The 27,764-nt window shown below is 43.3% G+C and overlaps 2 protein-coding genes across 2 annotated transcripts; both read right to left on the bottom strand.

The window, feature by feature from the left end:
- Positions 1 to 1,321: 1,321 nt before the first annotated feature.
- On the bottom strand, positions 1,322 to 9,426 carry SF3B6 (splicing factor 3b subunit 6). Its single transcript, XM_004268084.3, has 4 exons — positions 9,128 to 9,426; positions 6,428 to 6,546; positions 1,768 to 1,906; positions 1,322 to 1,593 (listed from the first exon to the last, which is right to left on the bottom strand). Exons 1-4 carry the CDS (start codon positions 9,155 to 9,157, stop codon positions 1,504 to 1,506), a joined length of 378 nt encoding a protein of 125 aa, XP_004268132.1. The 5' UTR covers positions 9,158 to 9,426; the 3' UTR covers positions 1,322 to 1,503.
- Positions 9,427 to 9,800: 374 nt separating this feature from the next.
- Positions 9,801 to 27,462, bottom strand: TP53I3 (tumor protein p53 inducible protein 3). The gene is given in 6 exon segments (XM_049695812.1): positions 9,801 to 10,162; positions 10,949 to 11,145; positions 12,051 to 12,263; positions 13,440 to 13,701; positions 15,819 to 15,961; positions 27,441 to 27,462. Coding segments are annotated over 6 exon segments (1,020 nt in total). The 3' UTR covers positions 9,801 to 9,979.
- Positions 27,463 to 27,764: the final 302 nt, after the last annotated feature.

The raw sequence follows: 27,764 nt of genomic DNA, 5'->3' as shown, positions 1-27,764 counted from the left end.
TCCCCTTACAAAAGTCTTTTAGAAAATTCTTTTTATATTTGTAAATACCTAAAAGCACACTGTGCGTTACAAAAATTAGTAAGAACCTCATAAAAACATTCACAAGAAAATTACAGCTGTGGCTCCTTTGTCATCTTCCTGCCCTTACAGAAATGACTCTTTCTACTCTTTAACAGTGCTTTCAAAAAGCACTCAGACATAATTAATAAATAAGACAATTATTTCTTCATTTTCAATAGTAGGCTTTGAGAAGACAGTACAAAAAGTATAAAATAGCCCATTTTCTTACAGTAATGTTAGATTTGAAAGCTAAATGCATTTAAAAGTAGAATAGGCTTTTGTCCATTTAAATGATTCAGTGCTTGTACCCTTCAAATTGATTCTGGGTTATAGTTATATACAAAACAATTAGTCCATGTTTTTCCATTTGGCCCATGCCTAAACTATAAAAAGAAAATTATAGCTATCTCCTCCAAGCTGCTGAGCTATGATGAATGTGGTAATAACCATACTATTTCCACGCCATGGGAGTCTGTGATTATAAGAATAAACATTAAGTATTTTATTTATGGCAAAGATAAACTGTGAGCTAAGGTCCAAAATATACACAGACACTTACTAACTAAAGGGAAAAGTACATAAATACATCTTAGACGTGTAACAACAAATAGCACTACCCAAGCAGCTTGCTCTCACATTTCTAACCATGTGCTGTCATCTGAACGACGATTTCTAGAATAAACCTGTAAGGACAAGGGTACCCATACTGACAAAGGTACGTTGTTAACTGTAAAGCAAGTATTCAAGTGTACTCATGAGGCTAGTAACTAGTTGATGTAAAAAAGCAGCTTTTGGACTTCCTCGGCAGTCCACTGGTTAAGACTTGGCGCTTCCAATGCAAGGGGCTCGGGATCGATCTCTGGTCGGGGAACTAAGATCCCACATGAGGTGCGGCCAAAAAAGTATTTAAAAAAAAAAAAGTAAAAAGCAGCTTTTTATGTAAGCATTTTATTCATTCACTCAACATGATAAACTTTGGATCTGCGAAGTGGAGATACCTATACCTTCACTAAGTTGTTATGGAGATTTCATTATTAATAGACATTCAATAAATAACAATACTCTTAACAAGTTCCTTTGATGGCTAAGCACTGTACTGGTCACTGGAGGCATTAAGAATATCAAAAGGTCCCCATCCTCAAGAAACTCAGTCTCTAGGACCACCTACCACTGAACAATTCTTGATACGGTTCAAATGCTGTTTTATTATTTTTTTTCTGGTATAATACAGGAGGAGAAATTTTAAGAGAAAACACTGACATGTTTTACAAAAAGCTACAAGTTTATTAACATAATATATTCTAAAATATATCAAAGTTTCAAGGAGGTCTTTTTGAATCTCAAATAAGAAATCACAACATTCACTATTAGTTAAAAAAAAAAAAGGGTAGTGGTGGTCATTCATGGGTTTTAAACAGTCCAAAATGAAAATGCAGAAAACGTTTACTTTGGTGGATCTGTGTTGATGCCGTATTTCTCCTTGAGAAGCTTCAACTGTTCTTCCTTCTTCTTTGTGTCCATCTTCTGAAATGCCTGAAAATGTGGTAAGCATCAAAGTTAACAGTTACCAATCTACAGTCAAATGAATTTCACCAATAGCAGTAGCTAGAAAAGAACTCAGGGTACACATCTCCCCTAGTGCTGGTACAGCTCTCTACTAACTCTTACATGGGGTCCCCACGTGATGAGAACCATGGCCATACTTACCCTGTTGGCATTATAGTACAAAACCACGAGGTATCTGTTGCAAACATTGAATCCTGACAGGTGATCACACGCATTCTTGGCATCAAAGATGTCTTCATAGACCACATAAGCTGTTCCTCTAGTTTCAGGTGTGTTCCCCCTACCGAGTTGAATCGGACTTAATTAAAATACACATTTACCTGAAAACCATTAAAGGAAATAGATACTATGGACAGGTATGCTGGATAAGCCTATAATTTCTCAAAACATGTAATTTTTGTTTTTATTTTAAGTAAAATAGCTCAGGTTAAACTTACTGTTATATCAAGAATACTAATATGGCTACTAAAGCAATAGCAGCAAAGAACTAGCTTGAAACTTTCAGTTTTCATGTTCACTGCTCTAGTCTTTCCTACTTCTCATACTAAGAATCAATTTTCAGTTTTACACTGGAAAGTATGCTACCTTAGGATGATAGTTGTGATTAGTCAGCAGTGTCTAGAATGGGGTTTTTCTTACTATGCATTTATGCAACAGAACCAATACTTTAGTTATTTACCACACTAGTCCCTTGTTTCTAAAGATTCTGATTTTCTCCCTCACTCTAATTTTAGTTCCAGTCCTTAAAAATAAGACAACCTCGGGATCTCCCTGGCGGTCCAGTGGTTAAAACTCCGAGCTTCCACTGCAGAGGGCATGGGTTCAATCCCTAGTCAGGGAACTAAGACACATACCACACAGTGCGGCCAAAACCACTCCCCCAACAAACAAAAAAACCCACAAAAAATCTCCATCAATGTAGGGGACAAAAGTTTCTGGGTAATATTTTACTAAAATTTACCAAATCCATAAAAATAAAACCATTTTGTGTCTGTAGAAGGAGCTGGGGTTGGAAGGAAGCCCCTACCAGGAAGATAGCAAAATTATAAATGATACACAGGAAAACAGCAACCACCATCCTTTATGGCCAGGAAAGGATGTCCTCCAATGTAAAGAGCCAATGTAGTTTCTTACACTTTTCTTAGAAGATTCATTGCTTGCTTGCTTATGTATTTATTTGGCTGCACCACGTGGCATGCGGCATCTTAGTTCCCCAACCAGGAATTGAACCTGTGTCCCCTGCAGTGGAAGCTCGGAGTCCTAATCACTGGACCACCAGGGAATTCCCCCAAGATTCACTGCCCTTTTAAAACAAGCGTCAACTCCCAACTTTCACATTCATTTTTAACAATATCTGCACTTTTATGCATTACACAGCCCTGTGTAGCTGGAGAAAAGGGCTGGGTCTCTGGAGGGATTGGGTTTGAAGTGTGCTTGTTGGTGGGGTTACCTGTGAGCCAGAGCAGAATGCTGGAAGGTGGCTGGAAGTGGAAAGCGGAAGCTGGATCTCACTCATGGATATGGGGCTGCTTCTTGTGTAGGTGTTCCTTGCCACCTCCTCTCCTCACCTCACCAGCTTCCGTTAGGGGAGGAGCTAGGGAAGTGTGAGGAGCAACAAACTGCAGGTGGCAGATGGCCATGTGCTTGTGAGTGGGGACAGCTGGCAGAGGTCCCATTCAGCTTATGCTCCAGTAAGCTAAAGATGGATCCCCTTTCCTCCATCTGTGTTCTATCCACCCAATGCAACTGCAGAATAAGGTTTATTAACTGCCACAGTCCCTGCAGAGGTTCAAGGAAAGGCAGTGGGCCCCATGGGAAGGGGAGGCACCTGCCTAGATTTGATCTAGGATGAGACTACAGTCTTGGGCGCTGGTCAGAGCTTGTGCTTCCTGTAAAAGGGGATGGGATAGGTATAGGGCGCCGGGTGGTTGGAGGGTGCCAGTGTCATCAAACACTCTCACTTTGTCAGGTTACATGGGCCTGATGAAAAATTTTATAATATTCTTTACTTTCTGCAAATAATCTAACAACTTTTGGACTTTTGACTTTTAACCATTTTCTAAAATGCTTTAGGTATGAAAATTGGGACTACCCAAAGGAAAAAAAACACTGTCCCTAAGATTTTCCCAAAAAGTCTACCTAATTTTTCCTTCAGAATAAAACCATAAAAAACTCAACAACAATTTAAGTTCCTTAAGGGCAAACATGACCTTATATTTTATTTTACTCCCACAGTGCTATGCATTCAGCAAGTGCTAATAAGCATTTGAAGGGTGGAGATCTACTTTCTCCTATTAGTTCTCTCACACATCTTTTCTCCAGGAAGCTAACAGAACAAATCAAAACAGAACAAAAGCATCTCTCTTCTTTCCTCTTACATCTTCTTAGGAAGTAGAATAGGGAGAGGCGCTAATTCCATTTTTTTTTTTTTTTTTTCGGTACGCGGGCCTCTCACTGTTGTGGCCTCTGCCGTTGTGGAGCACAGGCTCCGGACGCACAGGCTCAGCAGCCATGGCTCACGGGCCCAGCCGCTCCGTGGCACGTGGGATCTTCCCGGACCGGGGCACGAACCCATGTCCCCTGCATCGGCAGGCGGACTCTCAACCACTGCGCCACTAGGGAAGCCCGCTAATTCCATTTTAAAGACTCTCCATCTCAATTTAAAAAAGCGGTACCGATGAACCTAGTGGCAGGGCAGGAATAAAGATGCAGACGTAGAGAACAGACTTGAGGGCACGGGGCTGGGCGGGGTGGGGGGGAACTGGGACGAAGTGAGAGAGTAGCATGGACATATATATACACTACCAAATGTAAAATGGATGGCTAGTGGGAAGCTGCTGCGTAGCACAGGGAGATCAGCTCGGTGCTCTGTGACGACCTAGAGGGATGGAATAGGGAGGGTGGAAAGGAGGCTCAAGAGGGAGGGGAGGGCTTCCCTGGTGGCGCAGTGGTAGGGAGTCTGCCTGCCAATGTGCGGGACACGGGTTTGTGCCCCGGTCCGGGGGGAATCCCGCACACCACGGAGCGGCTGGGCCCGTGAGCCATGGCTGCTGAGCCTGCGCGTCCGGAGCCTGTGCTCTGCAACGGGAGAGGCCACAGCAGGGAGAGGCCTGCGTACCACAAAAAAAAAAAAAAAAAAAAAAAAGAGGGAGGGGATATGGGGATATATGTATACATATAGCTGATTCACTTTTATTGTACAGCAGAAACTAGCACAACATTGTAAAGCATTTATACTGCAATGAAGATGTAAAAAAAAACTCTCCATCTCAAGCGCCCCAGCCCCTAATTATCAACCTAATATCTTGATCTCCATATTGTAATTTTAATTAAAAACATGTACTTGCTACCTACTATATGTTAAGCACTAAGTCAACATTATTTTCTTGATTGGTGGTAAAAGCTTAAAGTGAAAACAAGAAAACCTAATCATGTAACTTAACCTCTCTGAGCTTTAGCTGCTTCATGTGTCAAATAGTGACATCAGGCTCCATCACCTGTCCTACCTTACTCATGGCTTTAATAATCAAAATCAAAGCACCGAGAGTCTACTACATGCCAATTAAGGTGACCAATTATCCTACATGTGAGGAAAAAGCTGGGCAACTTGTCTAGGGTCACATGGCTAGTAAAAGGGCCTGCAGTAGAATCTCGTCTCCTGAGCCCCAAGTCAGGGATTCTTCTGTACACTATTCTTGTATGTCTAGAACAGGAGTTCTCAACCTAGAGTCCATGTACCCACTGAAATCACTTGCAAAACGTTGTGTGTATTCTGTAGAAAGGGTCAAAAGCTTTTATCAAATATGCAAAGAGAGTTCCTAAAAAGGACAGCTGCTCTATAACACTTCATTTTCATCCCTGTTTGAGTAGCAATGATGATATATTTCTAGCTCTTGGTTTACTTTTTGGAGGGATAGTGATCATTGTAAAGGAGAGTCCTCAAGATCTCAGAGTTCTAAAAGCCACGGAGGAACTCTCAAGTCATGAAAGAAAATGTATTAAGAAAGGGATATTCCAATTAAAAATAAAAAGCTTAGAAATCCTCTTAGATGGACTCAGGTAAATTGGCTTATGTATACTCGTTAAAATGACAGCAGCTGTGGTACTGTGTAGAGATTCAATTTAGAATCAGAAGATTTTATCACTAAATAGCTGTGTGAAGCTAGAAAGGTACTTTACTCTCGAAGCCTTAGTCTCACCTGTGAAAGAGACGCTCTCACCTCCACACAGGGCTGTAGTGTTGGTGATGCAAACAAAAGCACCTATTACAACTGGCATATAGCAGATGTTAAACATCATTTGAAGGTATGAACCCCAATCTTTAAATTAAAACATGGGTTTATGTTATAATTATTTTGCTCTATACTTTTAAATCTTCAATAGAAAGCTATAGTTGAAAAAAAAAAGCCTTTTTCTGTTACTTTTATATCCCTTTGCACAGCTTATTCAGAAATTCTGGAATCAGTAAAGGAGATGGTGAAGAGTGTTGAGAGAGTTAGAGTTAATGCATATAAAAACCACAGTAGAGTACTTCTTAACAAACAGTAGGTATGTAATAAATGTTGGTTCTTTCTCTTCCCACCCATTCCCCTCAAACCACTCATTACTACTTCATGCTCTCTATAATTTCACAACTACCATTCTTGGCTCTCACTGAGCTGGATCATGAGGGTCTCTGTAGGTACTTTTCCGTTGGTCTCTAGGCTCTTGGTTAGGCCCTCTGTCAGCTATAATTCTGAGATTATAAATTACACAATCATTTTCTTTTAAATGACATTTCAAATGTCTCAGTAAGACTCACACTCTGATTTGACGAATAGGTCCATATTTCCCAAATATATCATACATTTCTTCAGCCGTGATTTTGTAGGGCAAATTTCTTATATACAAAATTCGATTTACTTCAGGTGGAAGTCGAATCTAAAATGAAAAATAATGTGTTGTCACTATAATCAGAGGCAGGAGTGCTATCATTTAAAAAAAAATTCTCATAATAAATTCTAATAAAGATGATGCATAATTTTTATAAGCCAAGAATTATAATCTGATATTACTGAAAATGGCACGCTCTTTGGAAAAGCATTGGTTTTAGGGAGGACTATTAGTAGGAACTAATAAGGGGCTACTACAAAACCCAGGTTTTCAGTCACTACAGGTAAACAAAGATCTCCAACCTCATTTAAAAGTCCTCAATGCCACAGACATGTGTGGGACAGAACAAGGGAACTGTTCCTGTTTGCTGGATAATAAAACTCCCACTGATAACCATTCTCGGGTCTTCTCAGGAACTTGTTCTATCAATGATCTCTTTCTTTTGAATTTACAGCCTTTCCCTCACCATTGGCTTCCTTTATTACTCACGTGAGCAGCTGCTTATGTACTCCCAACTGTTACACAAAACAAAACACTTATTTGGATCCCTCTTCATTCACTCAAATATTTAATAAGTGCCTTCGTTAATACACCAGGCAAGGCAAGGTATTAGGATTACAGAGTGAAGGAAAAAAGACAAGTTTTCTGCCTTTCCTGAATTTATCAGCCCTCTATTTGCTATCCTATCTTGCTCTTTTTTCTTTTCTCTCAGTCAAGCATATGAAAAGAGGCAGGTTATACTCACTGCTTCTTCAGTTCATAACACTCATCAGCCTACCACAATCTAGCTCCTACTCCAGCACGCTGATGAAAAATGCTTTTATGCACTAAGACCTTTCACTTGCAGTGTTCTTTTTTTTTTTGCATTAAAAAAATTTTTTTTTGGAGTACAGTATTCAATTCTCATCAACTTAATTTCTCTGAGGCTTCTGACACTGTTGACTATTACGTTTTTGACCTTTCTTGACACTCTTTCCTTGGATTCCTCCTAACTCTCTGGCTAGTTGTTCTCAGTCTTCTTTGTCATTAAAATAGGCTCTTCCACAGAGTTTCACCTTTAGACTTCTTGACTCTCTGTATACTCCCCTTAACTCTACATTCTCTTAACCATACACGTTTTCCACACTGAGTCGATGACTCTCAAATATGTATCTCTGGTCCAGATTTCACTCCTGTGCTTCTTATTAACATACTTAATTACATACTAGACATTAATTTGCTCAATAACTATTAAACTGGCAACTACTTCAGGCATTAACCTAAGTGTTGTATAAATGGAAGAATAAGATACTTATTCCCTGCCCTCACATGGTGACAAATGGTAAACAAATAAGTACAATAAAGTTTTAGACTTTAAGATTTAAGGTTAAGTTCAAATAGATGATAAACACTGTCAGACAATCACAATATACATCTCCAGTAAATCTGCTTTCTCACTCTGCAAGAGACTATATCACATTTTCCCTTCTTTCCTCAAACCTTACCATCACCACTCCCTCTAACATCCGAGTTGAGCTGTATCCTCTCTTCCCTGCTCATCCCAGGTGATAACCTTGGCTCTTGTTTATTGGAGAAAATAGATGCGACCAAATGGTAAGTACCTTATATTCAATATGCATTCATGCATATCCAGCCACTTTCCCTCTCATTGCTATGCCAACCCCTCACCTACCCCAAACTACTCCTGAACTTAACCCACCTTTCTCCTACATCATCAGTTTCTCCGGCTCTACTGGATCATTCCCATTGGCATACAAATACACCTTGTATCACACATCCTAAGAAAAGTTAACTATCATCCAATTTCTTTTCTCCCTATTTACGAGAAAATTTGTGGAAAGAGCTGTCTCCATTTTCTCAACTTCTACCTTCTTTTCATCCCACCACATCCCACATTTCATCCACTGAAATGATTATCATCAAAGTTACCAAAAATCTTCATCTCACTATATTTAACTGTCTTCACCTTACTGTACCTCTCAGCATCTTAAGATCTGACTACTCTTTCTCCTAAGATAATTTTTCTTAGGTTTCCATAACACCCCGACTCCCTAATATTACAATGTAAGCAGCAGGCCTTTCTGTTTTATTCTAGGTATCTCCGATACCTAGACTAGTGTCTGGCACATAGTAAGTGTTCAATAAATATGACTGATTTATTGTATCCTATCTCTCAAGTCTGGTACATACTAGGTGCTCAAAATTATCACTGAAAACATTAATGAAGGATCCAAAAAGCTCCATGATCTGAGGAGACTTCCAGGTTCCAGCTGCCTGTTAAGCATAAGTTATTTATTGCGGACTCATCTGTGCTACCGACTTTTAAGCCGAGGAGAAGATCCTGACGCCGGGTCCTCGGTGCAGGTGAAGCAACACAGGCTGTTAACACTATCACTGACACTAGGATAACAGACTTAAAGGAACTCTCAAAAGGGGTAGGGGCGGAAGTGTGGCTCAAGGAGCACATCCCTAAGGACCGGTCCAGGATGGAATCCCCCCTGACAGGTCAGTAACTTCTGGGCTTCCCCGCCTAGGGGATGGAGGAAGGCCAAGAATGCTCTGATTACGCCAATGAGAAAGGCCAGCAGCGAAGTGCTCCCCCTCCTCGACAGAAGTCCCAGACACTCACGTTCGCTCTTTTGGCCGCTTGCATCGCCATCTTGGCAGACTGATGAGGTTACTGCAGCAAATACGTGAATTCCTCCACACTCCTCCGAAGCTCGCTCAGCTTCGAGTGCAACAAGGCGTCAGACGCAAGACATCAACGTCCAGACCCCGCCGGAAGCTGTTCTAACACACCGGAATACCACCGTCTCACGCCGAAACGTGCTGACGTAGTCTCCCCTCAGGAAAAGACTCCGGGGCAAAACAGGGCTGAGAGACTTAAGAGGCCGGAAGGTTGAAAGGCGGGACCTGGGCTTAAGAAGGGGCGGTGTTCCGGTCGCGGAGGCTGGCAGAAGGGGGTGGAGCCTGAGGAGAACTGTGAGAGCTGGGTCTGCGCCTGGGTGAGTTGCCGGGGAGCGCGGGGACTACAGTGGGGTCCGGGCCTGCGGGGCGCGCGCTGCTGTGCGGGGGATGCGTGGGTGTGCCTGGGCCCCTGACAGTGCACTAAGACGAGCCTGCAGGGTTCTGGCTGATTGGGTCGTGGCCGACGCTCTACTCCATACCCAGAACCCCTGGCGCTGGCTCAGCCCCCAAAGTTCAGCATCAGCTGACCGGGCCTCTTCTGTAATCTCCTTGGCGATGCCAGTCCCGACTCCCACCTCACCCCCACCCTGACGGCCACAGTCCACGCGCCACTCTTCAAGTCCACTCTTTATTTCCTTAGACCGGCTTTGCACTGATCGTTTGAGGCTCGGAGAGGAACAGGGGATTACAGGCGAGCCTGGTGTAGCACCCGGTCGCCTGAGTACTGTGAATTTTCTCCAAGTTTGCTCTTGGAAGACCTGAGGTAGCCTTGTCCTGTACTGCCCCTCCTCCTTCACTGGGGCAGCTCCAGGACGATTTTGCCCACATTCTTGTTAGTCTCCATGTACGCATGGGCTTCTTGGATTTCAGTTATGGGGTAGACTCTGTCCAGAACCGGCAGTAAACTTTGAGGGTTCCCCGTGGAGAAGTGGGGCAAAATTTGATCTGTGAAAGCCTTCACCAGCATCTGTTTGTGCTAAGATAAGGAAAAGGAGACCATCAGCCTGGACAGAGGCCTTACCTTGCCACTCCCCACCCTGCTTAGTCTTTCTGCTTTCTCTGAAACTTGTACACATCTGAAAAGTCACACAAGGGTATGTAATCCCTTCACTACCAGCATGTATGTGCATGTCCCTAGATTTGTAAGCTCTATTCTGTCCCAGATAAAGACCGAAGCTTGGAGAAAATATTAGTGTCACTGAAAGCTGAAGGGCTGTTTTTAAATAAAGACTTCAAGCAGGAGGCAGCCACAGAGAGGACTTAATATAGGTTCAATTCAAAAGGGATGCTTAACCTCTGCTATCCCCCCAGCAGTTGTGAAACCTTGTTACAAAACTCCCAAAGCTGGCACCTGCTGGAATGCCACACAGAAAAGATTTCATGAATGTATAATCTGTTAAAGGTAGAAGCTTACTAACCTTACTTACCTAAGAGGCTTTCTTAGCACACTGAGAACAGTTCTGCCTTTGAAAACAAAGTCTTGGAACTATTAGTAGTATTTCCTAATATGGTCAATGCTTTGTTCATTGTTATAAAGTTTACATAATACATTACCCTCTTTCCAAGATGTTGAGGCCTTTATCAACCAATTTTAATTAGTTCTGTGAAATTAGGTTACCTATTTATACACAGAGGGGCAGGTTTCTATTAATACATAGGCTCTCTAACTTAATATATGATCTTACTTTCTCAGGATTATGTGAATGAATCACACTTTTATGGATAATAGTTAAATCACATTTTCTTTTCACCCATCACTCACCTTTTTGTCCCTAGATCTTAGCAGACTGGTGATCAGACTTCCTCCTTTAAAGAGTATCTTTGAAACCAGAGGCCCACTGATGTCAGCACCTCCCGTCAGACCATAGAGAACCCAGCGACCATCAAGAGCTAGGCAGTTGACATTTTTCTCCCAGTAGGAGCCGCCTATGCAGTCTAGAATAAGGTTGACTCCAGCGCCTTTCACATGAAACACAGATATATGATGCTAGTCAGACACAGAAAGCTTGGTGTGAAATAAGATTACATGGTATATTTGTGGAAATATGGGTATAAATAAATACAAGTGCAAGCAGTAAATCTATAGGTTGGAACTCAGAACATTGCTTATAGAAACATGGTTGTAAATGGAGTTTAGTTGGCTGAACTCTATTATACATGTGTGATATTATACATGATCATATTTTATGATCCCTGCCACAGCAGGAGGGAAATGGGGCAGCACCATGATCTGGTATTTCCCCTGACCTCCACGTAAGTAGAGAACCCACTGGCACCCAGGGGAATAGGGGAGATCCACCCCAGGCTACAGGACAGGCTAGTCCATATCTAAGTTATCAAGTGTCTGAGCTGGGTTGCCTGAATCATGGCTTTGCTAGCTTTGTTTTCATCTCTCCTTTTTGACTCATGTGGAACAATGGAAGGGGATGAGCCAAATATATGCAGGTTCAGTTTCAGAATATAGAGGCATACACATCTACTCACCCATTTAGGGAGCTACCTACCCAAGCCTACTCTGACCAGCTCCAAACTGGTTTCTGCTCCATGCCTCCTGTTAATTCACTGCAGAGTGGCTGGTTGGGAAAAAGAGGTCCTGAATAATTCCAGGCCAACTCTGTGTGATTGTCCACTTTCTAAAAAGCATATGAATCATATCACTTACAAGAATGCACAGGAAAATCATCTTAGTCCTAAATACTGCCTGCCTGTCTCCAGTGGTCAAACACCAGAGTACTAGAATTTGGCCTGGACAGTTGTTGTGCTTTTAGCAGAGGGGAGACAGATCCAGAGGCAACTCTGAGGCTGGTGAGGATTTTATTTAATCATCTCTGAAACTCCTGCTGAATTGCAGAAGCTTTATTTACCTTTGCTGAATTTCAGTGTTGCTTCAGAAAAATCCTCTTCTTTGTAATTGAATCCAGCAGCTGCTCCAAGCGTTTCTGCCATTTGAAGCCTGTGCTGGGAGCCAGCTGTGACCAGAGGAACAGCTCCAGCCATCTGGGTAAGTTGGATGGCAGCTGTGCCCACACCACTTGCTCCTGCATGGATTAGCACAGAGTCTCCAGCCTGAACATTTCCTGCGACAGAAAGTACAGGAACCATTTTCTTTGCTTTGCAACTGCTACACATTCTCCACATAGGCTTATTCTACCATGATCACCTGGCCCTGAGACCACCAAATGTCAAATCTCTGGCTGTTTTGAGAGCACATATTGACTTTTTGTCTTACTGCCTCTGGTCAAAGTGGGAAACAACTTTTGGAAACAGTTACTAGCAGCCACATCCATAATCTCTGTTCTACCTGTGAAATAATATGAAAACATATCTCTGACCTATACCTGAATGAGTAAGAATAACCACCATTCCCGCTGTCACTACCTGAAGGCAGCCCCTCTTCAGTCTGAAACTGGCCTCCAGCTGGTCTCACAAATCCAGGCCCCACACACAACCACCAGGCTCCTCCTGAAATGGAGCTTTCATTATGTCACTTTCTCCTCAAAATGTCAAGTGGTTCTTGATTGGTTTTCGTGTCAAGTCCAAATAGCCTGCCATTCAAGGCCACCACAATCTAGTTGCAGTCTCATCTTTCATAAATTACAGTTGTCATCCTTCACTTCTGAGTGAAGCAGCTGATCTCACCTTGACCCTCTTAGGCCACCTTGGTATGCCATCTGTCCATCACAGCTCTACCACCCTTCAAGGCCTTCTGTTCCAGAAAGCCTTCTCGGACCCCCTTTGCCCACACCAACTTTTCCCATCTTGAGCTTCTGTTGTAGTTAGAGCCAGGGCCACCCTTCCAAACACTGTGGTTGTCTTGCCAGTTACACTGGTCTCCCCAAAGCCAGGGACCCTCATGTAAGCTCTTTGCTGGCCTCAGTGGGATTGGGGAGGAATTAAAGAGTTGATTGAATGGCTTCTTCTGCTGTGCTAGGGCTCCCAGAGAGAAGCTTAGCCTGACTGAGAAGCTGGGACTACTGCTGGGCTTACTGTGTGAAGATGTGCACAGGCCTTTCATCCAGCGCTTTCCAGGTTTTCTATGTGCTAACCATAATTTTCAGCCTCAATATTGCTGCACAGTATGAGGACCTGATACTACTGATGGTACAGTAGGCTGAGGTGCTGGGGTTGGGTGTGGCTCAGTGGCCAGATCAAAGCTGCCCTGCAGGACTGCTGGGTTCTGAGGTGGCTGAGTCATGAAGCAATTGAACCATGCTGTATGGAGTAAGCATGAGGTAGGGTGAGGTGGTCCTTACCCAAGAGATGTAACAGCTGGGAGGCGGTGAGCCAGGCCTCTGGGATGGCGGCAGCCTGGGGCATGGTCAGTCCTGCCGGGATGGGCATGAGGAGCCCTTCGGGGACAGTGACATACTGGCCCCCGCTAGGCAGCAGAACTATGGCTGGGTCCCCAATCTTTCAGTGTCCCTGGCAGCCAGGCCCCTGCTCTGCCACGTGTCCAGATGCCTCGAGTCCCCAAATGTTGCTGGCTCCTGGGGGTGGGGCATACTGGCCTTGTCTCTGTAGAGAAAGGGTGCACTAAGTAGTAAACGTGATCAGAATTCTGTGTGTCACCGTCCCTGGCCCTCTTTTTTTCCAAGACAAAGTTCAGGGTAAAGTAAGGTGTTTTTTTTTTTTTTTTTTGCGGTACACGGGCCTCTCACTGTTGCGGCCTCTCCCGCTGCGCAGCACAGGCTCCGGACGCACAGGCTCAGTGGCCAAGGCCCACGGGGCCAGCCGCTCCGCGGCATGTGGGATCCTCCCGGACTGGGGCACGAACCCGTGTCCCCTGCATCGGCAGGTGGACTCTCAACCACTGCGCCACCAGGGAAGCCCTAAAGTTAGGTTTTTTAATTCAAGAAAAAAGAGAGCAGAGGTGATTTGTTTCATGCAAATAAGAGACTGTAGGTCCCATAATCAGTGGATGTCTAACTGGTAGAGTCCTTAGCTATTTCTCTCATCTAAACCCCTTGTTTTACAAATGAAGAAACTGAGACCTGGGCAGGGAAATGCCTTGTCCAAGGTGGCAAAGCAAATTAATAGCAAGACTGGGAATAAAACTGTGGACTCCTTTTCTTTTCAATTTAATTAAATTAATTTTTTTATACAGCAGATTCTTATTAGTTATCTATTTTATACATATTAGTGTATACATGTCAACCCCAATCTCCCAATTCATCCCACCACCACCCCCAACCCCCCACCCCCACCCCGCAGCTTTCCCCCCTTGGTGTCCATACATTTGTTCTCTACATCTCTGTCTCTATTTCTGCCTTGCAAACCAAACTGTGTACTCCTTAATGATAGTTCTGATATATCAAGTGCCAGGCTCTGTACTTGCTCAACACAGTCTTCAGAAGCCTTCAACCAGATGCTTGAGACCAGAGGGACTGAACTAGGAGTGTGCATCTGAACCATTTGAGGAGCCTTTTCAAAGTACACATGCCTGGGTCCTGGTCCTATTTATTTTGAATAAGTGCCTCCTGTGATTCTGGTGTACATTTCTTAATTCAAAAAATGCAGCTGGCCTAGTTTACTGCTTCAAAAAGAAGTCAGAAGAAAATTCTTAGAGTACTGCCCCCTGCCAGCTCTGGGACCCTCAGAATGGAAAGAATACAGACTTTGGAGCCTTAAGACAAAGACCTCAATTTGAGTCACAGTTCCCCTGGTTACTAGTGTGTGGCCTTGGGGGGGCTTCCCTGGTGGCGCAGTGGTTAAGAATCTGCCTGCCAATGCAGGGGATATGGGTTCGAGCCCTGGTCCGGGAAGATCCCACATGCCGCGGAGCAGCTAAGCTCGTGTGCCACAACTACTGAGCCTGCTCTCTAAAGCCTGCGAGCCACAACTACTGAAGCCCGTGTGCCTAGAGACTGTGCTCCACAATAAGAGAAGCCACCGCAATGAGAAGCCTGCCCACCGCCACTAAGAGTAGCCCCCACTGGCCACAACTAGAGAAAACCTGAACGCAGCAACGAAGACCCAACGCAGCCAAAAATAAATTAGTGTGTGGCCTTGGGCTCATTGCTGAACCTCTCTGACCCTCAGTTTCTTTATCTGTCGAATACAAATGGTGAACAGGGCTGCCTGAGGAGTAAAGGAGATAGAGCAAGGTCTAACACTCGCGCACGGGAGCACACACACACACACACACACGCACGCACGCACGTCCAGTCTCCTTATCTGCAAACCTGAGCAGACAGTGGTTTGATGCAGGGTGGACTCTGCTGTGCAAACACCCCTGTATTTTGTGTAAACAATGGAGGCTAAGTGGTTCTAGTTTCAGAACCCCCAGCACGCATGATGAGCATTAATGGTAGTGCCTTAGGTCTTTCCTTCATCCGGTGAATATTTATTTTCATTTATTTATTTATTTATTTTTGCGGTAAGCGGGCCTCTCACTGTTGTGGCCTCTCCCGTTGTGGAGCACAGGCTCCGGACGTGCAGGCTCAGCGGCCATGGCTCACGGGTGTAGCCGCTCCGCGGCATGTGGGATCTTCCCGGACCGGGGCACGAACCCGTGTGCCCTGCATTGGCAGGCGGACTCTCAGCCATTGCGCCACCAGGGAAGCCCCTGGTAAATGTTTATTGAAGAACCTGGAGTCCCGCCCAGTCCCAGCCGCTGCCAGACCCCTGGGTACCTGGAGTAAGTCCGCCCGGTTCAGGGCGCTGGCTGCCACCTTCAGGAGGACTTCACCCTCCCCTGGGCTTGGCTTGGCCACTTCCTTCAAGTAAAGGTTTTCTGGTCCTCCGGGCTTATCAAAGTGCACAGCTAACAGGTTCTCTGAGGACACAGGGTAGACCGAGGTTCTTTGAGGGGCGCAGCGACCCCTGCCGGCCAGCGGCCTCCCTCAGTCCGTCCGGCCCCAACCCCCTGAGCGCCTTCCCGCGGGGACCCTGCAGCCTCCGGACTGACCCCACGCGGAGGACACAGGCTGGGACGAGGTGCAGAGAGGATGGCCGTGCGGGTTGGCTGCGGCGGAGCAGGAAGACACTGAAGAGCGTCAAGCAAGTTTCATTCCCTCCGAGTTGGAATCCCCCGCCCGCCAGGGTCACTGGGGCCCATGAAAGTTATTTACTTGCTCTGGGTGGCCCCCTCTGCTGCTCCAGGTGACGCGGCGTGGTCCTGCGCCCCCTGCGAGTCCTCGGAGCAGTGGCGCTGCCTCGGCCACCACCACAATGGACGGCTGGACTCTGGGTAGTGCAAACGGTGGGGCTGACCCTCCCCTTCTTCCTTCGCCTCCTTTCCCTTTAAAATGCAAAGCTAGTGGCGGCAAATCAGATTTTCTTTAACTTTGAGCCTCTGGAATCTAGTCTTTCTCTTGGTTTGGCGTGAAATGCTATTCCAGCCCTCACTTTGAGAAAACTTTTCCGCTCTCTAGGCAGCAAGACGCGAACTCTTGGCAGGCGATCGGTCCATTTCTCAGTCAGGCCAGGCTTTTAGCCCATTTGGGCTTTAAGTCTGGCTTCCTGCCCTTCTTGTGGGCAGGCGTCCCAGTAGGGTGGGCAAGCAGGGTGCTGCTGAGAAAAAAGAGGAGCATTAGGGGCAAAGGGAAGGTAAAACAGTCCCGGGATTCTTGTCACTTCTGCGGTTCCTCCAGTCTTTCCAGGGGATGAGGGAGCGGCCTCTGGAAGACGCTGCCCAGTGAGGCAATTTAGCCTGGTTAAAAGCTGTATAAATAGGCTACATCAGGGTTTCTCAACCTTGTTGCAATTGACATTTTGGACTAAATTTTTTTGTTGTGAAAGACTGTCCTGTGCAGCTTGGGATGTTTAGCAGCATCCCTGGTCTCCACCCACTAGATACCAACAACACCCCTATCTAGTTGTGACAATAAAAAAATGTATCGGCATTGCCAGATATCCCTTGGGGGGCAAAATTACTTCTAGTCAAAAACCACTGGGTTGGAAGAATACACACGTATGTGCGCCTGTGTAAAAACAAGATAGGTAGCTTTTTTTCTTTTTTTTTTTTTTTTGCGGTATGTAGGCCTCTCACTGTTGTGGCCTCTCCCGTTGCGGAGCAAAGGCACCAGACGCGCGGGCCCAGCGGCCATGGCTCACGGGCCCAGTTGCTCCGCGACATGTGGGATCCTCCCAGACCGGGGCACGAACCCGTGTCTCCTGCATCGGCACGCAGACTCTCAACCACTGCGCCACCAGGGAAGCCCAAGATAGGTAGCTTTTTTTTCCTCCCCTGCTGGGGGACGGCAGGAGGGCAAAAAAAAAAAAAAAAAAATCGGATACTTATCTTTATTTTTTTAAATAAATTTTTGTTTATTTATTTATTTTTGACTGCGTTGGTTCTTCGTTGCTGCGCAGGGCCTTTCTCTAGTTGCGGTGAGCGGGGGCTACTCTTCGTTGCGGTGCACGGGCTTCTCATTGCGGTGGCTTCTTGTTGCAGAGCACGGGCTCTAGGCGTGTGGGCTTCAGTAGTTGTGTCACGAGGGCTCAGTAGTGGGCTTAGTTGCTCTGCGGCATGTGGGACCTTCCTGGACCAGGGCTCGAACCTGTGTCCCCTGCCTTGGCAGGCGGATCATAACCACTGCGCCACCAGGGAAACCCCTGATAACTTATCTTTAAAAAAAAAAAAAAAAGGATACAGCATCTTATGAGCCAATCAATAGAAGCTAAAAATACATTGATTAAACCTAGAAGCCATTTGTTACAAAAACTCCGAGCAAAAGAAGAATAAAAGGAATTGTGTATTATTTACCAAAAACCCGCAGCAAGTACTATCCTAAATGGAAAAACACTAAAACCATTGCAGTTAAAATCAGGAAGTAGATAGGGATGCCCACTATTGACATTATTATTTAACATTACTTGGGAAGTTTTAGTAAATGCACTAATACATACACAAACAAAAGGAAGTAACATATAAACATTGGAAAGTGATAGGACTATCTCTTTTTGCCGTTGATATGAGCGTAGACCTAGAAAACCTAAGGGATGCCAGTAAACAAAACAAAACTAACATTAATGAGATAATTTGTTAGGATGCCTGGATGCAAGATGCGTACACCAAAATCAGTAGCTTTATTCTCCAGCTAAGCACTTAGGGGAAAAAATGGGAGAAATATCCCTTTTACAATAGCACAAGCTGTAAAAGGCTTAGGAATAAGTTTAACTTATTTAAGGAACTTAACTTTAAGAAAGGCATAGGAATTATATATAGAAGACTATAAAACTGTATTGGAGAACAGAAAACAAGATCTGAACAAGTGGAAAAAATCATGCTATGGGGTAAGAAGACAGTACATAAAATTGTCAAATCTACCAGATTAATATATACATTTATTGTTAATTTAGTTATAATGCCAACAGGGTCTTTTTATTTTTAAAAATTATTTATTTATTTATATTTTTGGCTGCCTTGGGTCTTTGTTACTGCACGCGGGCTTTTCTCTAGTTGCGGCAATCAGGGGCTACTCTTTGTTGCAGTGCACGGGCTTCTTATTGCGGTGGCTTCTCTTGTTGCAGAGCACGGGCTCTAGGCGCCCGGGCTTCAGTAGTTGTGGCTCACGGGCTCAGTATCTGTGGCTCACGGGCTCTAGAGCGCAGGCTCAGTAGTTGTGGCTCACGGGCTTAGTTGCTCCGTGGCATGCGGAGTCTTCCCTGAGCAGGGCTTGAACCCGTGTCTCTTGCATTGGCAGGCAGATTCTTTTTTTTTTTTTTTTTTGCGGTATGTGGGCCTCTCACTGTTGTGGCCTCTCCCATTGTGGAGCGCAGGCTCCGGACGCGCAGGCTCAGTGGCCATGCTCACGGGCCCAGCCGCTCTGCGGCATGTGGGATCTTCCAGGACCGGGGCACGAACCCATGTCCCTTGCATCAGCATGCGGACTCTCAACCACTGCACCACCAGGGAAGCCCGGCAGGCATATTCTTAACCACTGCGCCACCAGGGAAGCCCAGGTCTTTTTATACATTTATTTATTTTTGGCTCCATTGGGTCTTCGTTGCTGCGCATGGGCTTTCTCTAGTTGCGGTGAGCGGGGGCTACTCTTTGTTGCGGTGCATGGGCTTCTCATTGCGGTGGCTTCTCGTTGTGGAGCACAGGCTCTAGAGCGCAGGCTCAGTAGTTGTGGCACACGGGCTTAGTTGCTCCGTGGCATGTGGGATCTTCCCAGACCAGGGCTCGAACCCGTGTCCCCTGCATTGGCAGGCAGATTCTAACCACTGGGCCACCAGGGAATTCCCCCGGGTCTTTTTAAATTGTATAAAATCTTAGAGTATGTGGAAGAGTAAATTCCCCCAAATGGCCAAGAAAAATATGAAAAACAATAGTAAGGAAGACATATTACCAGATGTCAGAAAATATTGTAATGATGATAAAATGACAATATAGTACTTACTTCTGAGGCGTTCCATAGAAATAAAAAACACAAATATGTAAGGACAGACAGAGAGAAATGTTTACTGCAGCATTGATCACAGTGCCAAAAATCTAGAAACAAAATAGATCCCAACACTAGGGGAATGGCTGAATAAATGACGAATACTGTGCATCCATTTGAAAAATGACCAAGAGTTATAGCAGTTGTCACAGAGTGATTTACATGAAACGTTTGTTTAATGAGAGAAACATTGTGTTAAAATAATGACAAAACATCCCCATACACATATACATGACTACACACACACACACACACACACACACACACACACACACACACACACACACACACATATGAGTTACATGAGCATGGAAAAAGATATGGAATCTTTTTATATATATCATTATCTTTATATGTAAGTTGTTTGGGGTTATCTGAAAGAGGGTGATGTCATGGGAGTTAAGGAACAATAAAAAAGGAAAAGAGAAAAAAGTGTATAACTTTTAAGCACTTTATATGTAGAGCTATGTAAAAGAAATTAAATAAGCCTTTAAAATTAAGAAAAAAAATTGAGGAACATTGAATGGTCCCACTGAACCATATTTCCCTGTAATCACAGCCTATGGGTAGTCCCCTCGCTCACTGATTTGGGTTTGACCATGTGACTTGCTTTGGCCAATGGAACAATGAAAAGTGCTTATAGGGAATTCCCCAGCGGTCGGGGAACTAAGATCCTGCAAGCCACGCAGTGCGACCAAAAAAAAAAGGTGGGGAGGCGCTTATATGTTGAACTTGCCCGCTCTTGCTACTGAACTTTTTCACTGTCATGTGAAGAAGCTTCTTGAGCTACTCTACCAGCGCATGAGACTTCATGGAGCAGAGACAAGCTGTCTGAACTGAGCTCTCCCGGACCAAATAGCCCCAGATGATTTGCAAGTTGACTGAACCTACATGAATGACCTACCGTTGAGATCAGCAGAGGAACTTCCTGACTAATCGCAGACCAAATTATTGACCTACAAAATTGGTTGCAAGTAAAATGATTATTGTTTTAAGCCACTAATATTTGGGGGTTGTTTGTTATGCAGCAATAGATAATGGATACAAAAAGGCTCCTCAAGAAGAGTGAGGCCTCCTCTCCTCTATTCTATCATAATACATCTCTTAATAACACTTGTAGCACTCTATTGTCAGACTTTCTTCCCGACCAGACTGGGGATCTCTAGAGTATCCTAGTCATCTCAGTATCCCCTGTGCCTATCACCTAAGTGTTCAATTGAGATTTGTTGACTGAATGAATGATTTCAGATTTATTTGGGATATCGAAGAGTTTGAGCCATTGAAAGAGGCCAGGGAAGGAAGCGCCAGCATTTTAAGAAGAGAAAATCCATGGGAGAAGTGGGGACAACTGCATCTCTGCTGTAATTACCCCCTCTTTTCTGTAGGCCAGGGAGGCGAAAAAACAGCCCCTTTTCCACCCAGCCCTTTTACTTTGACCCAAGAATGATTTACTTTAGGATACCAAAAATGAATCTCAAGGAGTTTGTGATGTTTAGTCTGCTGAGGATGGAGTCTGGCCTCTGCAGGTCTGAGCACTATGTGGGTAAGGAACTGTTTTCAGGGTAGACCTGCTCAGAGAACTAGGCCACTAGCATGGGCTAGAATATGTACAATATTTCCAATCTGTTTCTCCCCCTCCCTCCCTTCCTCCTTCCCCCTGCCTCCCTCCCTCCCTTCCTTTCCTTTCTTACTTTAAATATTCATCCATTTTATTCACAGATAATAATTGAATGCCCACTGTTTGATAAACACTGTGCAAGGTGATGGGATAAAATGATGAGGTATGGGAGGTTGGGCAATATAAGTAGAGAACACTTTTTAATAACTTTAAGAAACCTTTTTTTAAAACTTTGAAATAGAAATATTCAAACATATATAATGCAGAAGAATGAAGTTGGACCCTTACCTTACAGTATACACAAAAAATTAACTCAAAATGGATCAAAGACCGAATGTAAGAGCTAGAATTATAAAACTCTTAGAAGGAAACATAAAGGAAAAGCTCATGACTTTCAATTTGGCAATGATTTCTTGGATATGAAACAAAGGCACAGGCAACAAAAGAAAAAATAGGTAAACAGGACTACATCAATATTAAAACTTTGTGCATTAAAGAACACATCTACAGAATTAAAAGGCAACCCATGGAATGGGAGAAAATATCTGCAAATAATACATCTGATAAGGGGTTAACACCCAAAACATATATAGAACTCCTACATCTCAACAGCAAAAAAACCCCCAAGACAACCCAATTGAAAAATGGGCAAAGTACTTGAATAGACATTTCTCCAAAGAAGATAGATATACAAATGGCCAATAAGTACATGGGAAGATGGTCAACATCACTAATCATTAGAGAAATGCAAATCAAAACTGCAACGAGATACCACTTCACACTCATTAGGATGGCAATTATCAAAACCCAGAAAATAACAAGTGTTGGCAAGGATGTGGGGAACTCCTGTGCACTGCTGGTGGGAATATAAAATGGTGCAGCTATTATGGAAGACAGTATCACAGTTCCTCAAAATATTTAAAATGGAATTACCCTATGATCCAGCAATTCCTCCTCTGGGTATATACCCCAAATAATTGAAAGTAGGGACTCAAATAGCTATTTGTATACCAATGTTTGTAGCAGCATTATTCAGAATAGCCAAAAAGTGGAAACAATCCAAATGTCCATCAATGATGAATGAATAAACAAAATGTGGTACATACGTTCAATGGAATATTATTCAGTATTAAAAAGGAAGAACATTTTGACACATAGTACAAGATGGTTAAACCTTTTTTTTAAGTCTCAGGTTTTTAAAAAAATATTTATTTATTTATTTAGGCTGCACCGGGTCTTAGTTGCAGCACATGGGGTCTTTAGTTGCAGCATGTGGACTCTTAGTAGTGGCATGCAGACTCTTAGTTGCGGCACACATGCAGGATCTAGTTCTCCAACCAGGGATTGAACCTGGGCCCCTGCATTGGGAGTGTGGAGGCTTACCCACTGGATCACCAGGGAAGTCCCAACATGGTTCTACTTTGAAGACATTATGCTAAATGAAATAACTGGTCACAAAAGGACACTTATATGTCCACTTATATGAAGTACCTAGAGTTGTCAAATTCATAGAGACAAAAAGTAGAATGGTGGTTGCCAGGGGCTGGAGGAAGAGGGAAATGGGGAGTTAGTGTTCAATGGGTATAGTGTTTCAGTTTTGCAAGATGAAAAGAGTTCTGGTAATGGACGCAGGTGATGTTTGCTCAAAAATGTGAATGTACTTAATGCCACTGAACTGTACACTAAAAATGGTTAAGATGGTAAATTTTATGTATTATTTACCACAATTAAGAATAAATAAATAGGAAAGTGGAAAAAGCATATAAAAGTATAGAGAATAATATAATGAACCTCTGTATGCCCGTCATTCAACTTCATCAGTTAACCCCTGGGCAGTCTTATTGTGTCACATCAGGAGAGACATAATGTCTGGTTGAGTCTCATTTCGTGTTGTAAGACATCCTGCATTCAGGTATTGCCAGGTGGCTCACTTCATTATGAAGTTCCCCCCATTAGGTTTTTCACCTGATCGCTCAGTAGCCATTGATGATCATTCTGTAGATCAGTTTTCTCCAGCTTTATTGTGCATAGGTATCACCTGGGGATGTTGTTAAACTATGTATTCTGATTCAGTAGGTCTGAATTGGGGCATGAAACTCTGCATTTCTAACATGCTTTCAGGTGAAGCCAGTGCTGATAGTCCATGGATCACACTTGGAGTAGCAAGGGCCTAGATTATTTCATTAGGGCTTTCCTTTCTTTCAGTAACTAATATTTGGTTACTGTGAGCCATAGCTTGTACCAAAAAAAAAAAAAAAAAAGATAAACGGTATTTACCAAGCTTCAGAATAATGATTTGATTTTCTGGCATCTTCCAAAGATGACTTATGATTTTTATTTAAAAAGTAACATTATAAACCATGGACTTCAGCATAGCTGAGGAGTTTCAACCCATTACAGTTATCATTCTTTTTGAGGCTCAACTTGTCTCATTTTTGGCCAGTGGGGCCTTGCTTTTTGGTATGGCAAGATGTTTCAGGCTCATCTTGTACATTTCCTGCTCAAATCTGGATTCAGTCATTTCTCAAAAGAGCCTGGTTCCTATTATTGGAAAATGACATTTAGAGACCACAATCTGTACACAAGGGATGCCTGATTGCTATGGCTCCTGTTTCTAGTCCTTCTTAGTGGACAGAGCTAGGAAATAGCTGTTTTTTTAAAAGAGACATGAAGAGTTTCAACTGATATTTCCAAGTCAGATTTAGGATTATAGGGTTTTAATGTAACTCCTTTGAGTTTATATATATTTTCCCTGAAAATCATGGCTTCTAATGATCTTACTATACTTGTTTATTTGATTTAATCTATGCTATATTCATATAATTGTTTCAGAATACAATTATTATTAATAGTAACATGATCACTGAAAACAGTTTTAAATTTCATTGCTGTTCTTTTTTTTTTCTGTATTTATTTTCATTTTGGATGATCTGTCCATTGGTGTAAGTGAGGTGTTAAAGTCCTCCACTATTATTGTGTTACTGTCGATTTCCTCTTTTATAGCTGTTAGCAGTTGCCTTATGTATTGAGGTGCTTCTATTTTGGGTGCATATATATTTATAATTGTTATATCTTCTTCTCGGATTGATTCCTTGATCACTATGTAGTGTCCTTCCTTGTCTCTTGTAACATTCTTTATTTTAAAGTCTATTTTATCTGATATGAGGATTGCTACTCCAGCTTTCTTTTGATTTCCATTTGCATGGAATATCTTTTTCCATCCAGTCACTTTCAGTCTGTATGTATCCCTAGATCTGAAGTGGGTCTCTTGTAGACAGCATATATATGGGTCTTGTTTTTGTATCCATTCAGCAAGCCTGTGTCTTTTGGTTGGAACATTTAATCCATTCACGTTTAAGGTAATTATCAATATGTATGTTCCTATGACCATTTTCTTAATTGTTTTAGGTTTGTTTTTGTAGGTCCTTTTCTTCTCTTGTATTTCCCATTTAGAGAAGTGCCTTTAGCATTTGTTGTAGAGCTGGTTTGGTGGTGCTGAATTCTCTTAGCTTTTGCTTGTCTGTAAAGCTTTTGATTTCTCCATCGAATCTGAATGAGATCCTTGTCAGGTAGAGTAATCTTGGCTGTAGGTTCTTCCCTTTCATCACTTTAAGTATATCATGACACTCCCTTCTGGCTTGTAGAGTTTCTGCTGAGAAATCAGCTGTTAACCTTATGGGAGTTCCCTTGTATGTTGTCATTTTTCCCTTGCTGCTTTCAATAATTTTCCTTTGTCTTTAATTTTTGCCAATTTGATTACTATGTGTCTCAGTGTGTTTCTCCTTGGGTTTATCCTGTATGGGACTCTGCGCTTCCTGGACTTGGGTGGCTACTTCCTTTCCCATGTTAGGGAAGTTTTCGACTATAGTCCCTTCAAATGTTTTCTCTGGTCCTTTCTCTCTCTCTTCTCCTTCTGGGACCCCTATAATGCGAATGTTGTTGCGTTTAATGTTGTCCCAGAGGTCTCTTAGGCTGTCTACATTTCTTTTCATTCTTTTTTTTTTTAATTCTGTTCCGCAGCAGTGAATTCCACCATTGTGTCTTCCAGGTCACTTATCCGTTCTTCTGCCTCAGTTATTCTGGTATTGATTCCTTCTAATGTATTTTTCATTTCAGTTATTGTATTGTTCATCTCTGTTTGTTCTTTAATTCTTCTAGGTCTTTGTTAAACATTTCTTGCATCCATTCTTTTTCCGAGGTCCTGGATCATCTTCACTATCATTATTCTGAACTCTTTTTCTGGAAGGTTGCCTATCTCCATTTAGTTGTTTTTCTGGGGTTTTATCTTGTTCCTTCATCTGGTACATAGCCTTCTGCCTTTTCATCTTGTCCATCTTTCTGTGAATGTGGTTTTTGTTCCACAGGCTGCAGGATTGTAGTTCTTCTTGCTTCTGCTGTCTGCCCTCTGGTGGATGAGGCTATCTAAGAGGCTTGTCATTGCTGTTCTTTTTGTTCCTGGGATATATCCCCAAATAAGGACATATCACTCAAATTATTGTGTTTTTAATTTAGCGTCACTTGAAATTATTCCTTTCTGTGTGGCTAACCTATCAACTGGAAACACAATTAAGGTTATTTCTTTAATTTTGAATTTTAGAGATTTTTTTTTTTTACATTTTTAAGTTTGTCTTGAAATTATGTAAAACATTTACATGGTATCCAAATTAAATCTTCAAAACAGGGTACATTCAGAGAAATCTAGCTTCTATACCTGTCCCTTACACCCTGTTTCCTCCTACTCCCTAAGGTAAACATTGGTTTACCTTAGTTTTTGTTTTATTCTTTTTTTCTTTTTTAATATTTATTTATTTATTTGGCTGCACTGGGTCCTAGTTTTGGCATTTGGGGTCCTAGCTGTGGCACGTGGGATCCTCGTTGTGGTGTGTGGACTCTTAGTTGTGGCATGTGGCATCCAGCTCCCTGACCAGGGATTGAACCCAGGCCCCCTTCACTGGGAGCGTGGAGCCCTAGCCACTGGACCACCAGGGAAGTCCCTTGTTTTATTATTCTATTTTTAAACAATAAGCAAATTTGTATAGATATGTTCACATATTTTCCTTTTCTAAGATAAAAATGTAGCATACCAAATATATTGTTCTGTATTTTGCTTTTTTCTGCTGAACAACATATTTTGGAGATTACTCTATAGCAGTTTATGTTCCTTTTTATAGCTACATCCATTGTGTGAATATACAAAAGTTTATTCAACAAGTCCCCTCCTGATGGATATTTGGATGGTGGTAGAGAGATCTGAGATAGAGGAGATATGTTTGAAGGCCCTGTGGCTGGAGGAGGAGCAGGGTGGGAGATGAGGCTGCAGAGACAGGCATGGGTCAGTCTATGCAGACTTGTTGGCCCTGTAAGCTTTTTATTATTACTCTAGAAGGAATGGAAGACTACTGAAGTGTATTAAGCAGGGCTGTGACATGATTAAATCTGCATTTGAAGAGCTCACTTTTATTGCAGCATAGTGTGTGGGTTAGAAAAGATGAGTGAGTGTAGAGAAATCTTTTAGAAAGTATTGCAGTAGCCCAGGTGAAAGGTGATGGTGGCTTGGACTAGGGGAGATGGCAGCACAACAGAGAGAAAGGGAAAAGTGAAAGTATTTAGAAAATAAAATTGACTACTTAGTGTTCTTTCGGATATGGAGTTATAAAAATGGTATCAAGCACGACCCCGAGATTTCTGGATTCTGCACTGGATGAATGGAAGCACTATTCTCAGAGATAGGAAGCCCTGGGAGAGGAGCAGATGTTGGGTGATGATTATGTGTTAAATTTTGAACATATTAAAGTAGAAGTTAGGGAATTTCCTGGCGGTCCAGTGGTTGGGACCCAGCGCTTTCACTGCTGAGGCCCAGGTTCCATCCCTGGTTGGAGAACTAAGATCCCACAAGCTGGGCAGCACGGCCAAAAAAAAAAGAAGTACCTTTGAGACATTTGAGTGGAAAATGTCAAGAAGTTGGTTTGATATGTGTGTCTTCAGCTCTGTTTCGGAGTTAATCAGGCTGAGAACCTTAGTTCTGTCTCACATTGGTCATAAAAACTGTCCATAGTTGTCCCCATGGGAGACAGGTCCCGGCACTGGGATTAGAGGTCAGGGTGTGTCGCGGCATCAGTGAGGGGCTCAGAGTTGAGGGTGAGGGCAGTTTGAGGCCTGAGTTGGGGTCAGCAGTCAGCATCAGATGACAGGGTGGAAGGACTGCAGCTTTCCCTTCTGGCTGCTGCCCTAAAGGGTAGATAACCTACCTTTGGAAGAAGGGGTGACCATCTTTTGTCCAGTCCTGTGCTAGCCCTGCAGTGGGCAGAGAAGAGGCAGTACAGACTGTGGATGGAGGATGAAGAAGGCTGGGGGACAGGTCACAAGTCATGGATGTGGCTGTGCTCACTGGAGGCTCACAACACCCTAAAAAGGCAGGCAGGTTATGAGGTCCAGATGGAGAAACTGAGATTCAGAGCTAAATGCCTTCTAGGACCTCAGAGCTAGTCAATGCAGAGCAGCCGCTTGAACTCAGGACTCCTGAGTTAGGCTGTCTTAGCAACACTCTCACCTAAAGGCTTCCATTGAAAGAG

The sequence above is a fragment of the Orcinus orca genome, chromosome 13 (genome assembly GCF_937001465.1).
Source record: "Orcinus orca chromosome 13, mOrcOrc1.1, whole genome shotgun sequence".
NCBI lineage: Eukaryota > Metazoa > Chordata > Mammalia > Artiodactyla > Delphinidae > Orcinus > Orcinus orca.
This window is presented reverse-complemented; position numbering and strand designations above follow the sequence as displayed.

What these genes read in the sequence shown, in the direction of transcription:
- SF3B6 (XM_004268084.3), bottom strand. Translation starts at nt 9,157, where the DNA reads ATGGCGATGCAAGCGGCCAAAAGAGCGAAC. An exon ending in AAGCGGCCAAAAGAGCGAAC is followed by an intron (nt 6,547 to 9,127) that starts GTGAGTGTCTGG and finishes TTTTCATTTTAG; the next exon opens with ATTCGACTTCCACCTGAAGT. An exon ending in CCTATTCGTCAAATCAGAGT is followed by an intron (nt 1,907 to 6,427) that starts GTGAGTCTTACT and finishes TCAACTCGGTAG; the next exon opens with GGGGAACACACCTGAAACTA.